Raw genomic sequence first — 12770 nt, 5'->3', positions numbered from 1 at the left:
TTGATACTGTAAAGCACTTTGAACACTCTCTGGCTGCCAATAATATGGCTGCAGCTATTGAATATTTTTGAAATTGAATATTCTAGCAATTATTTAATTGATAATTGGATAATTGGATAGAAGTACTTTTGTGTTTTTAAACAACTTCTGTTTTTTCTGGGAATGGTACAGGGTCACATACCGGCGTGGCAAATGTACTACAACGTTAATCAGCTTCAAACATTTTTGTAATCGAATTATTTCAGTTATTTGACTAATCGTTTCAGTCCTAAAATAAATGTTGATCGATTGATTGATTGAAATTGGCCACTTAGTGTGCCACTCAGATTTCTGTCATCTGCAACATCAAAACTGATCAAGAGTTAGCAATATTCTTTAAATCAGAGGCAGAATATTTGCATAAGTGTCACAATAACATTCAGAATTTAGAATTTTTATATATACCATGTTTCCTGCCAATTTACTTCTCTGAATCAAATTTATTTGACTTATTTTGCAATCAAGTTACGATCGCTGGAGTCCCCGCCAATTCCAATACAGAAGCTGAAGGGTTTTAGCCACTCATAGTCCCTAGAACCATTTGATGAAAAAAATCTGAAGGACTAAAATGACATGGTAAGGCGCGTCTAGGCATGTGAGAGGCAAATAAAGAAAAACGGTTGAAAAGGCGGGGGGTCTTGGGGGGGGGGGGGTAGAGAGGTTCCGAAACGCTAAAGGGTTTTAGCCATGTTCATGCTTCCCAGAACCATTTTCCTGAAAAAAAGGCGACAGGACCTAAATGACATGGTCATTAATTTCAGCGACATGAAACATTATTTTCATGAATACCTTTAACAAACCCATACGTATGTATCAACCCATATGTATGTATCATTGAAGCCTACAATAGTTTATCACTAACAAATTGTGTCAGTTTATTTAAAAGACCTTCACCTCGAGACTTTCATACAACCAAGCAATTTTGAACTATGTGTATCACATACAATCGACATGATATATTTACATCATCCTACATGGATGTTTTTGGTCCAAGGCTTTGCCTTAGTTATGTTATTCTTTAACAAGTCTTCAACTGTTTGGGTGATCCTGTTTCTGTCCAATAGGCACTGTAATGTGATGGACAAGGCAGCACAGTGCAATAAAACTCATCAAATCATGATCTGAACAGCCTGTATGTATGCTAATATGGGAAAAGCAAAAACGCAGTGATTCTTACATTTACTTTGACTTCAACTTCATTGCAGCCCATATGACTCCAACATATTTCCCGTTTTGTGTGGTTAACCTGATTTCATTTGTGAATACATATATACATGTATATTGTTAATATACATATGAATGAATGAATGAATTTTATTTGGCACACACACAGATCCTGAACAAAAAAACATACCAAGAAAGAGAAAACAACCCAACAATACGCATGTGTGCCCGAAAGGGTGTAGGCAGAAGCAAAAGCTTGTAAACGCCTACCCCTTTAACCAAAAATTAAAATTATACAAATGTATATAAACTATACATATACCTCATACAAATATAAAATGATCCTTGAACTAACATTTCAAGGATACAAACATGCAAGCATCAGTGCACCATAAACAAGACAAAATCAATAAATCTAATTTAACATATATATAGCAAGCAATCAGATTGCTATAGTTGTTGTGTGGGCCGCCGGAAGAGGAGGTACTGCTAGCCAACGCCAGAGGGCGCCCTGCCTGTTGTCGGGTTTCAGGCACCAGAGGGCGCAGTCACCACCCAGGAGCCAGGACTAACAGCTGTCAGAAATCATCTCATCATCCCATCCCATAAAAGACTGAAGGAGACACACATCTCTGCCGAGATATCAGTTTACCACTCAGGTAAACTCTCAGCCGTGTCTGTGCTCAACGCACTTCTCATTGTCTTTCTTTGAAACTTTTGCAGACGGACCTGTTATCTTCAAATCAGCTGGAGCTGGGTTTTGGATGTTTCCAAAACCAGAGAAGTAACAGTCGGTCTCTACACGTTTCTGTGTTTTTGTGTCGGAGGTGGAGATTCTCTCACAAACGGAATTGAACTGAGTTGCTGATTGTGCTGGGTGTGCACACACCCACCATTAACCTGTCTTCTGTTCCTGCCAGCAGTACCGGATCTGACAGCTGAAGTAGAGGCCACCTGGGGATTCGGGACTTGGCGGCTTCAGTATACTGCAGGTCTTCGTTGGCGGCGGAACCTTGTGGGCCCCGGCTCTTCTCTGGATAGGCGTCTCCTACCCTCGGACCTGCCCACACGTCACCTGTTGAATTTTGTAATTGACTGTCTAAAAGCAGTATTCGACCTTGTGCACATTTGCCACAATAAATTGCATTTATTTGACTATCTATTGACCGTTCATTTGCGCCCCCTGTTGTGGGACCGTGTCATTACACTTTCCCAACAGGATATCTCGGCCAACGTCATGGATCCCGAGGGGCGTCAACCATCTGTTGAACAGCCAATGGAAGAGCAGGGTGCACAGGCGTCTTCAGGAGGCATGATTGGTGAGTTGCAGCAAATCCTCACTGCCTTTACTGCTCGGTTGGATCTAATGACCGAGCAGAACGTCATCCTCAATCGTAGGATGGAGGGTCTCACCGCACAGGTGGAAGCGCGTGCTCAGGGCGCTGCTGCAGCTCCTCCTCCTGCTGACCCGGTGCCGAATATAGACATTCCATGGTCATTCAACGACCCCCCCCCCCACCATCCCCTGAAGCATACATAAGCCCCCAGAGCCGTACGGGGGTTGTGGAGACATGCGCAGACTTTTTAATGCAGTGTTCGCTCGTCTTTCACAGCGTCCTGTGATGTATGAGTCGGACGCCAGCAGGGTGGCTTTGTAATTAATTTGCTTCGAGGCGAGGCAGGCACGCGCTGGGCTACAGCGCTCTGGGAGCAGAATTCACGGCTCCTTACCTCTTATACTGGGTTTTGGAGGGAGTGGTACAAATGAAAGTTAACACCTTTTTAATTAAGTGGTATCATTCATTTTTGACAGACTGACCACAGCAAGTAAAAATAAATGGAACCCTTTCACATACAGTGGTGAGCTGTACGGGAGCTCCGCAGGGGTGCGTCAGTTCACCATTCCTGTTTATTGTGCACACTAACGACTGTATGTGGTGAAGTTTTCTGATGATAGTCAGTTTGAGTCTACTTTCCAGGTCACTTGATGTTTCTTCCCACATGGCCGCTGTGAATGATTTTGGCTTGGTGTGACAACCATAAACTTCAGATTAACAAGAACAAGACGGTGGAGATGATGCTGGATCCCAGATCAACCGGTGACCATAGGCCTGTTGTCATAAACAACCTCACAATTAAACAGGTGACCTCTTATAAATATCTTGGTGTTTACATTGACAGTAACCTGGCAGACACAGGTTACCTCTGTCAGTGCCAGAATTCATCAACGTCTGCACTTTCTGCGCAGACTCCGTTTATTCAGGGTCTGCGAGAATATTATGTTAATCTTTTACAGAGCTACGATTGAGTTCATTTTTCGCTGTGGTATCACCGGCTGGTCTGGGAATCTTCCAGTTAAGTTGAAAGCACAGATCCATTCCCTCATAAAAACAGCAGTTAAGATCATGGGCCACACTCCTCCCAGTTTTCAAGAACTCTCTGATCGAGCAACCATTACACAAGCAAAAAACATCTTAATGATAGCTCACATGTTCTGCATTCAGAGTATATTTTGTTAAACTCGGGGATGAGATATCGTGTTCCTTTGTGCAAATGTAACCGGTACAAATGTAGCGGCTGCACTCTGTGTTGTGCTGTTATGACTCCGCCCATTCATTCCCCTCGGGACGCGAACTCACGATCTCCGGCATGGGAGTCAGACTCTCTAACAGTAACCAGAAGGCTAAAACCCAAGGCTCTGGCCTTGTGACTAGAGAATCCTTTTGAGTTGTTGGAAGTGACGTTTACTAACTACATCTGCACAGCGACACCTGCTGGTCTCCGTTACACAAACATTCATTTGTTCCGTTGTCCATTAAGCTTATTAATGAACAAGCTTAAATTGCACTTTGTCATAGGATAGATCTTGCACATTTTCCAGTGGAATGGCGAGTTGTTAATGGCTGTGTGGTTTTAGTAGTTGATAGTGGGTTGGTTACAGTGATTTTATTTCTTTTTCACTGGTTTTAAGGTTTCTTATGGTTATTTATGCTATTTTATTGTTGGTTGTATTTATTCTGTGGGTATCACTGTTGTAATGTTGGTACTGTTTATTGTTTGTGCAGTTGAGCCCCCTCATGCACCAAGCTAAATTTATCCAAAAGGAGACAATTAATAAAGAACTTTGAACTTTGGACATCTCTGCTATTTTGGAATTGTGGGATAGCTTGAGCTCGCCGGACCACTTTTGCCTGATCCAGTTTCTGGTTGTTGCTGGATGAGTGTGAATACTGACTTACGATCATTTAGGTGTAAAAACACACAAGATACACACGTTCTTGTGCCAAATATACAACCCCTGGCAAAAATTATGGAATCACCGGCCTCGGAGGATGTTCATTCAGTTGTTTAATTTTGTAGAAAAAAAGCAGATCACAGACATGACACAAAACTAAAGTCATTTCAAATGGCAACTTTCTGGCTTTAAGAAACACTAAGAAATCAAGAAAAAATAATTGTGGCAGTCAGTAACGGTTACGTTTTTAGACCAAGCAGAGGAAAAAATATGGACTCACTCAATTCTGAGGAATAAATTATGGAATCACCCTGTAAATTTTCATCTCCAAAACTAACACCTGCATCATATCAGATCTGCTTAGTCTGCATCTAAAAAGGAGTGATCACACCTTGGAGAGCTGTTGCACCAAGTGGACTGACATGAATCATGGCTCCAACATGAGAGATGTCAATTAAAACAAAGGAGAGGATTATCAAACTCTTAAAAGAGGGTAAATCATCACGCAATGTTGCCAAAGATGTTGGTTGTTCACAGTCAGCTGTGTCTAAACTCTGGACCAAATACAAACAACATGGGAAGGTTGTTAAAGGCAAACATACTGGTAGACCAAGGAAGACATCAAAGCTTCAAGACAGAAAACTTAAAGAAATATGTCTCAAAAATCGAAAAATGCACAACAAAACAAATGAGGAACGAATGGGAGGAAACTGGAGTCAACGTCTGTAAGAAACTGCCTAAAGGAAATGGGATTTACATACAGAAAAGCTAAACGAAAGCCATCATTAACACCTAAACAGAAAAAACAAGGTTACACTGGGCTAAAGAAAAGCAATCATGGACTGTGGATGACTGGAAGAAAGTCATATTCAGTGATGAATCTCGAATCTGCATTGGGCAAGGTGATGATGCTGGAACTTTTTTTGGTGCCGTTCCAGTGAGATTTATAAAGATGACTGCCTGAAGAGAACATGTAAATTTCCACAGTCATTGATGATATGGGGCTGCATGTCAGGTAAAGGCACTGGGGAGATGGCTGTCATTACATCATCAATAAATGCACAAGTTTACGTTGATATTTTGGACAATTGAAAGGATGTTTGGGGATGGGAATCATTTTTCAAGATGATAATGCATCTTGCCATAGAGCAAAAACTGTGAAAACATTCCTTGCAAAAAGACACGTAGGGTCAATGTCAACGAGCAGATCTGATTTGATGCAGGTGTTAGTTTTGGGGATGAAAATTTACAGGGTGATTCCATAATTTATTCCTCAGAATTGAGTGATTCCATATTTTTTCCTCTGCTTGATCTAAAAAAGTAACCGTTACTGACTGCCACAATCTTTTTTCTTGATTTCTTATAGTGTTTCTTAAAGCCAGAAAGTTGCCATTTGAAATGACTTTAGTTTTGTGTCATGTCTGTGATCTGCTTTTCTTCTACAAAATTAAACAACTGAATGAACATCCTCCGAGGCCGGTGATTCCATAATTTTTGCCAGGGGTTGTACTCCTGATGTTTTTGTTGCCCATAAAAATGCACTGTCATCACAGGTCTGGGAAACTTGGGCAGGAATTCATCAAGCACATCGACTGCAGGCACGTACTAACACAGAATACCCAGAAACTGGCTAGTAGTTCGGCCAAAACGAGAGCATCCACTTTTAGCTTGCCATAAGCAGTCCTAGTGACTACAGCTTGATACTTGTTTGACTGGGCTCTATCGGGGAAAAATTTTAAGCAAAAGTAGTTTGTTGCGGTTCTGGCTGAGAACGCAGCCAGTATTAAGTAGAGGTGGGCGGATCGATCCTAATATTGATAATATCGATACCAACGTTGGTATTGATATTGAATGATCCTCGTGTAAAAAGATCGATACTCAAGCTTATTTTCTCTCCAGCACGCACTGACTGCTGCGCATAGGGTTGCCAACCGTCCCTTGAAAAACGGAATCGTCCCTTATTTGGAAATAAAAGTGTGCGTTCCGTATTGACCTGAAACGGGACGCAGTTTGTCCCGTATTTCTAGTTTGTTCCGTATTTCTGTGAGAATCAAAAAGTCTGTAAAATGTCAATGGAATTGACTGGCGCTTTATATGGAAACTTACGGTAAATTTGATCCCAGCCTCTCTCCTGCTTTTCACCAATGAGCTGACAGACACGAGTTGACGATACAGAATCACTCTTATCTCATTGGTCGAGGGACATCTGCTCGCAAGAAGATACCGACGTCATGAGCCGACGACGATCGCTGGACAACAATAACAAATCAGCATGGCTGATATCGAATCGATACAGACACCGACACTGGCACTACAGATATGCCTACGGACAGCAATGTCTGTAACGTCGTTACTACTACTCCTAAAAAAACAAACAAAAAAGAATGCAAAAATACAGGGGAGAATGAGAAAAGGAAAATGGCTGGGTGGAAAAGGTGCGCGACAACAGTATTGTTTACTTTTCAGACTTTATTCTTTGCACTTTTATTAGACTAAATGTGTAAATGTGCACTGTTACATTGTTTTGGATGATGCAAATTTTCAATTGTTTTTTGTTAATTTATACAATTTTAAGTTAAGCAATAGCACTACAGAGAGATTTATTTTTAAATATTTTTTTTTATTTTATGCTTTGAAGCAGGACAGAATGCTCATATTGAAATTGTGAGTGAAAATTTATTTTGCACTAAAAATAATTGCTAAATAATAATTTGTTTTCCACGTGTTCATATCAGAACAAATGCATGTGTGCATCTACCTAAATTCAGGGTCAAGTCAACAGTCAAATGGTTAAAAATCATTTCACACAGACGCTGGGAAGGGTGAAGGCAATGGTCGGTCGGCCCTGGCGGTGAGGTGTCCCTTATTTATTTTTTAGAGAGTTGGCAACCCTAGCTGCGCACGCAAATTCATCAAAGTCTACTTTCTGTCTGTAAGAGCAGCGCTGCGCTGTGTCACACAACACGGAGCAGCGCACCCTTATATTGTGGTTTGTCAGCCCTCTACCTCAGGAGATTTTGTTTTAAGTTGTGTTGAGTGATTTTTTTTTAACAAAAATGTTGATTGTGATAATAAAGTATTTTGTTGTCACGTACAATGTTTGGCAAAATTCTATCCTAGGTCTTTTGGATCCTTTGGATCTATGAAGCTTAAATATGAAAAAGTATCAGTATCGATATCGGCGATACTGGGCCTGTATTTACTTGGTATCAGATCAATACCAAAAATCCCGGTATCGCCCACTTCTAGTGTTGAGCAAGTTGCCAGGAATGCCCTTTATAAGCCAGTCAGTTGCCAGGTCTGCACTTTATAAACCAGCATGCCATATTAAGCCGTTTCATTCCCTTTTTTGTGGATGGTGGGGGATCGTAATAGGACAGTGTCCTGTGGAATACAGGTGTTAGAAGTCTGTCATCAGTGTCTCTTCACAGACCCAGTCCAAGTTAAGACGGGTACTGAGGTGGACCGTGACTGTTATGTTAGGCTGCTGAGAATTTCAAAATTCCTGAATGGACGTAATAATTTGGTGGCCATTCAAATTACCGGGGTGGGCTGTGCCACCAAAGGCCACAATCTAGACCCACCCACAATGCAAGTCAACAGAAGTTGTGCAATAATTTGTTGCTCAATTCTTATTCGAAACCTGCTGTATTAAAGGGAACTCATTCACGATATATGTCAGATGTTAACTTTCATTTCTGAGAAAGACTTCACATTTCTCTCTGCCTGACCTGATAAGGTAAGATCTTGTTTTTGTTTGACTTTATGGTGAAGTTATCACACTCTTGAGTGGAAAAGAGAATTTTACATAAATTTACTTAGATTTCATGTTCTTTAACAAATCTTCAAAAATTTGGGTGATCCTGTTTCTGTTCAATAGACACTGGAGTGCGATGGCAAAGGCAGAAAAGTGCAATAAAAGCAGTCTATGAGTCAAATAATCGAAAGCCGGCGTATATAGCAATATGGGAAAAGTCTGCAAAATTAAAATCTGTTCATTTACAACCAAAAATCAGAAAAAGTTGGGATGGTATGGGAAACACAGTGATTCTTACATTTACTTTGACCTCAACTTCATTGAAGCCTGTATGACTCCAACTTATTTCCTGTTTTGTGTGGTTAAGATGATTTAATTTGTGAATACACATATATATGTATATAAACATATACATATAGAATAGTAATCGTATGCCTCACACATTATCAGTTCCTCTCACCAATGCCACCATGTAGTCTGGTGTTGCAAAAACTCAGTGTCATGACATCAGATGTGGTGTCATAATGCCAAACTCTGTATGTAACAAGGAAAATTTGCATTAAAGTAAAAAAAAAAGAAAGAAAGAAAAATCTGTAGATCTACATTTTTCCACATAGAAAATTGGTCAGTAATTGATTAGGGACTCCATCTGTAACCAGACAGATAATCAAAATCGATAATGAGCTGTAAAAGTCACCTATCATTTAATGTCAAGTACACATTGAAATGATAAGATTTTTGAATGAATGTATTGTGATTGCTTCAACATTTTATAAGTATTGTGTCTGTTTCTCAGATGAGGTTCTACCTGTCTGTTGTTTTCACCATTCTGGTCATGGCTGCGGACCACACCCGTGATTGTGAACCACTTACCGAAACAGTGAGACTACCCTCAGTCAAGGTTTCCAAGGAAATCAAAGAAACTCAGATCTGTAAAGATTATTTTTCTTCCCCATTCTATGACTGTCCTTCCCTCTCTGTGGTCAGTCTTTAATGTTTGTCTCACACAGTCTTCTTTACTCAGATCCCCGATTTTCATTATAGTTTCAGATCTTTCGCTTGTTGTTGTTGATGATGATGATGATAATTACCAGGCCAAAACTAAACCAAGCTCAAACCCCAAAAGCTCAGCACCTCTGTGCAAGGACAGTAGTGCACCTTTGCACATTATAAGGATCCAGTCAGATCCATAAGTCTGCATAGTGACCATTTTTGTTATTTTGCCTCTGTGACCAAAGGTCATGACAAGATGCCTTTGGTACTATGTAGCAAGAAGGCTATTAGAGAAGTGGGACTGGTCCAGTTGACTGCATGGGTAGCTAATATCCCTTCTCTGTTATATAGTTACCATGCAGTACCATCCTCTGATGGTACTGTAAACTTTTGATCAGGGTCATTTGGGTAGTTTCTGTTCAGTTGCTGTTAAACACAGTTTGACAATAAATGGCTTCACACAACCACTAACTATGAGTAAACAAAAAAGTTTGTGTTTTATCATTTGGATTCTCTGAAAAATAGCCCAAAAAATCTACTATTCTGCCAGGGTATGTAAACTTTTGAGCATAACTGTATAACCCAACATCTTGGGTTCATACTGGTTATAATAAAAAAGAAGTTAAATGAAATGGAATTTTCCATATCCCTCTAACATTTTTCTCATCTGGGGTCCTAGGTCATAACTGCTTCTTCTTCCTCCTCTTACGGCCACTCCCGCTAGGTGCCACCACAGCAGATCAGTCGTTTCCATTTCACCCTGTCCTCTGTATATTCCTCTGTCATGCTAACCACCTAACTCATAACTGCCAAATGGGTTTTTTTGAACCCCTAAAATTAAAGTTGATTGTCTACATTTTCAAGAACATCTTGATCACTGAGTGTTTCTTTCTCTTTTTGCTCTGTATGCACCGCTCTGCATTTAATCATTAGTGATTGATCTCTGCTCCCCTCCACAGCATGTCTTTTTCCTGGTTCTCTCCCTCAGCCCCAACCAGTCCCAGCAGAAGACTGCCCCTCCCTGAGCCTGGTTCTGCTGGAGGTTTCTTCCTGTTAAAAGGGAGTTTTTCCTTCCCACTGTCGCCAAGTGCTTGCTCACAGGGGGTCGTTTTGACCTTTGGGGTTTTTACGTAATTATGGTATGGCCTTGCCTTACAATATAAAGCGCCTTGGGGCAACTGTTTGTTGTGATTTGGCGCTATATAAATAAAATTGAATTGAATTGTTTCATGTCAACTTCACTGGTGCACAGAGGCCAAATTACAGAAATTGTGCCGTTGTCCAAATTCATTGTCCAATTGACTGTAGTAATTGGACCTAGTACATTTTCAATTCAATTCAAATTATTTCATTGATATATATAGCGCCAAATCACAATAAAGCTGCCTCAAGGCACTTCACACACGTAAAGTCTAACCTTACCAATAGGTGACAGTGGTAAGGAAAAACTCCCTCTGATGATTTGAGGAAGAAACCTCAAGCAGACCAGACTCAAAGGGGTGACCATCTGCTTGGGCCATGCTACAGACACACTTGAAAATACAAATAAGAGAATTTTGTCCTGCTGAAGAGTAGATTTCAATCTGAGACATTGCTAATTGTATTTTTTCCTGGATCCTGAAGCATCACTCCAAGTGTGACAATGCACAGAGCAGATAGCTGATCTCAGGTTTTTGTGCTCTCCTTCTAGCGACCGTTGCTGAAGAGCCTGCTCCATCAGCTCAGATTGCATTTCACAAGGCATTGATTGATGGCAGCACCTCGAGAAGTGATTCTCACGTCCCTCCATACACCTTTGATGACAACCCCAACCTTGAGTGGCAGTTGTTTAATGGGTCTCTTCCCAACGGAGCAGTGGGCATCTGGAACAGTTACACAAATCGCTATGACTATGTGTGCAGAGCATATGATGGTTGTGAGAGCGGATTCTACAGCAGTGACTTTGGTAAATGCTTGTTCCCAAGTTACCCTTTGTTGTTGATTACTCAGAGTTTTTACATCCTCGTAAACAAAGACGACTTTGTATTTCTGGAGTGGAAATGGGGATCAGGTGGGTCTGTTCCCCAAAACTCAATCAGGACATGTTTTAAGCCACAGTTTTATGTTGGAAAAAATAAGTATGGTTTAGGGTTGCTTTCCTCTGGAGATTCATTCTATTTGCCATGGGTTGAAGAATATTCCAATGGTACAATCTATGGGTATAGTACATGGTATAGAAGCTCTTACCAGGCTTTGACAGTAAATACAGACAAATATAAGCAGGAAATCAAAGATGTAAAGTATTTCACGGATCAAGCTAAGATCATAGGCACTCCCCCATTCGGTATTGTCAAAAACACTTTAAGCAACAGAGAATGCCATCCTGTAACTTTGACGACCACATTGTCTACATCTCAAACAAAAACAAGCAATTGGCAATTCTCTTACTCCATGACCCTTTCCATCAGCACCACTGTATCTGCTAGCATCCCTGACATCGTTGACTTTAGTGTCACCATTGGTGTAGAGCAGACTTTTACAGTAACAAAGGAAATATCCCTGTCTCAAACTCAAACTACTAGCCTTGTGGTTGAAGTCACTGTGCCCCCAAACATGAGGTGCACTATTGAGATGGAAGGCAAGAAATTCACATCAAATATACCTTTTCAGGCTCGCCTTGGCCGTACCTACAGCAATGGTGACACAAAGTGGACCACCATAACCGGCATATATGATGGGCTTCAGGTGTCTGATTTTCAGGCTACTGCAAAGACTTGTGAACCTGTGGATGAACTTGTGTCATGTGGGAATGATATCTATGTTTCTGATCTATCCTCCTTACATCAACAATCCCCTGTTTAGTCAACGCGTCTGCCATCATACAGCAAAATGAGCACGGTGGCCTTGAGACTGATCTCAAAGTCAAGTTTGTTTGTTGGGATGGTGACTATTTCACGATTACACACAGGAGTTGCTTGCTTGCTTTGCTGTTGTATCTGAAGGAATATCAGTCACCATAATCATATTCACTTCATTAAACATTCATTAATTATTCTTGTAGTAATTGTTATTCCACCGTGACCAATGCCGGATAAGTGGCTGAAGATTATTATGTATGTAACTGTTATTAGTCACTGACTTATTAAGGCTGGCATGGTGGCACGGCTGTTAGCAGGCTTGTCTTCTAAACAGATGGTCATTGGTTCAGGACATCTGACATCTCAGAGAGTTTTACTCATGATGATCCTCAATGTCTGCATCATGGCTACTAGACGTAGGGGGGGGAGAGACCTCGTATTTGCAGACTATTTATCTGAATCTAATACTGCAGTCATGACAAATGTAAATTTGGAAAACCCAAGTGGAAAATCAAAAAAAAAAAAAAAAAAACTAGGGTTTCCCTTGAGTGAACTTGTAAAACATATGGATGCCCACAGTGACATATTCATGTTTTGTTGTCTCAACAACATAAAGTTATTACAGCTACTTGCTATGCATGAGATAGATGGAAACATGATTGTATTTCTATTTGTAGTCTTGACTCAGTGACCGTATCAGTTATTGCAGACGAATTTCAAAAACTATAACATTGGCAACTTCACA

General features: G+C 40.7%; 1 protein-coding gene across 1 annotated transcript; it reads left to right on the top strand.

The window, feature by feature from the left end:
• The first annotated feature begins 8081 nt into the window (after positions 1-8081).
• Positions 8082-12029, top strand: LOC117506750 (natterin-3-like). The gene is made up of 3 exons (XM_034166331.1): positions 8082-8177; positions 8992-9127; positions 10879-12029. The coding sequence occupies exons 2-3, from the start codon at positions 8992-8994 to the stop codon at positions 12027-12029; spliced, it is 1287 nt and encodes a 428-aa protein (XP_034022222.1). The 5' UTR covers positions 8082-8177.
• Positions 12030-12770: the final 741 nt, after the last annotated feature.

The sequence above is a fragment of the Thalassophryne amazonica genome, chromosome 3 (assembly GCF_902500255.1).
Source record: "Thalassophryne amazonica chromosome 3, fThaAma1.1, whole genome shotgun sequence".
Taxonomy (NCBI): Eukaryota; Metazoa; Chordata; class Actinopteri; order Batrachoidiformes; family Batrachoididae; genus Thalassophryne; species Thalassophryne amazonica.
The sequence above is the reverse complement of the archived record's forward strand: the minus strand, read 5'-3'. Positions and strand labels throughout refer to the sequence as shown.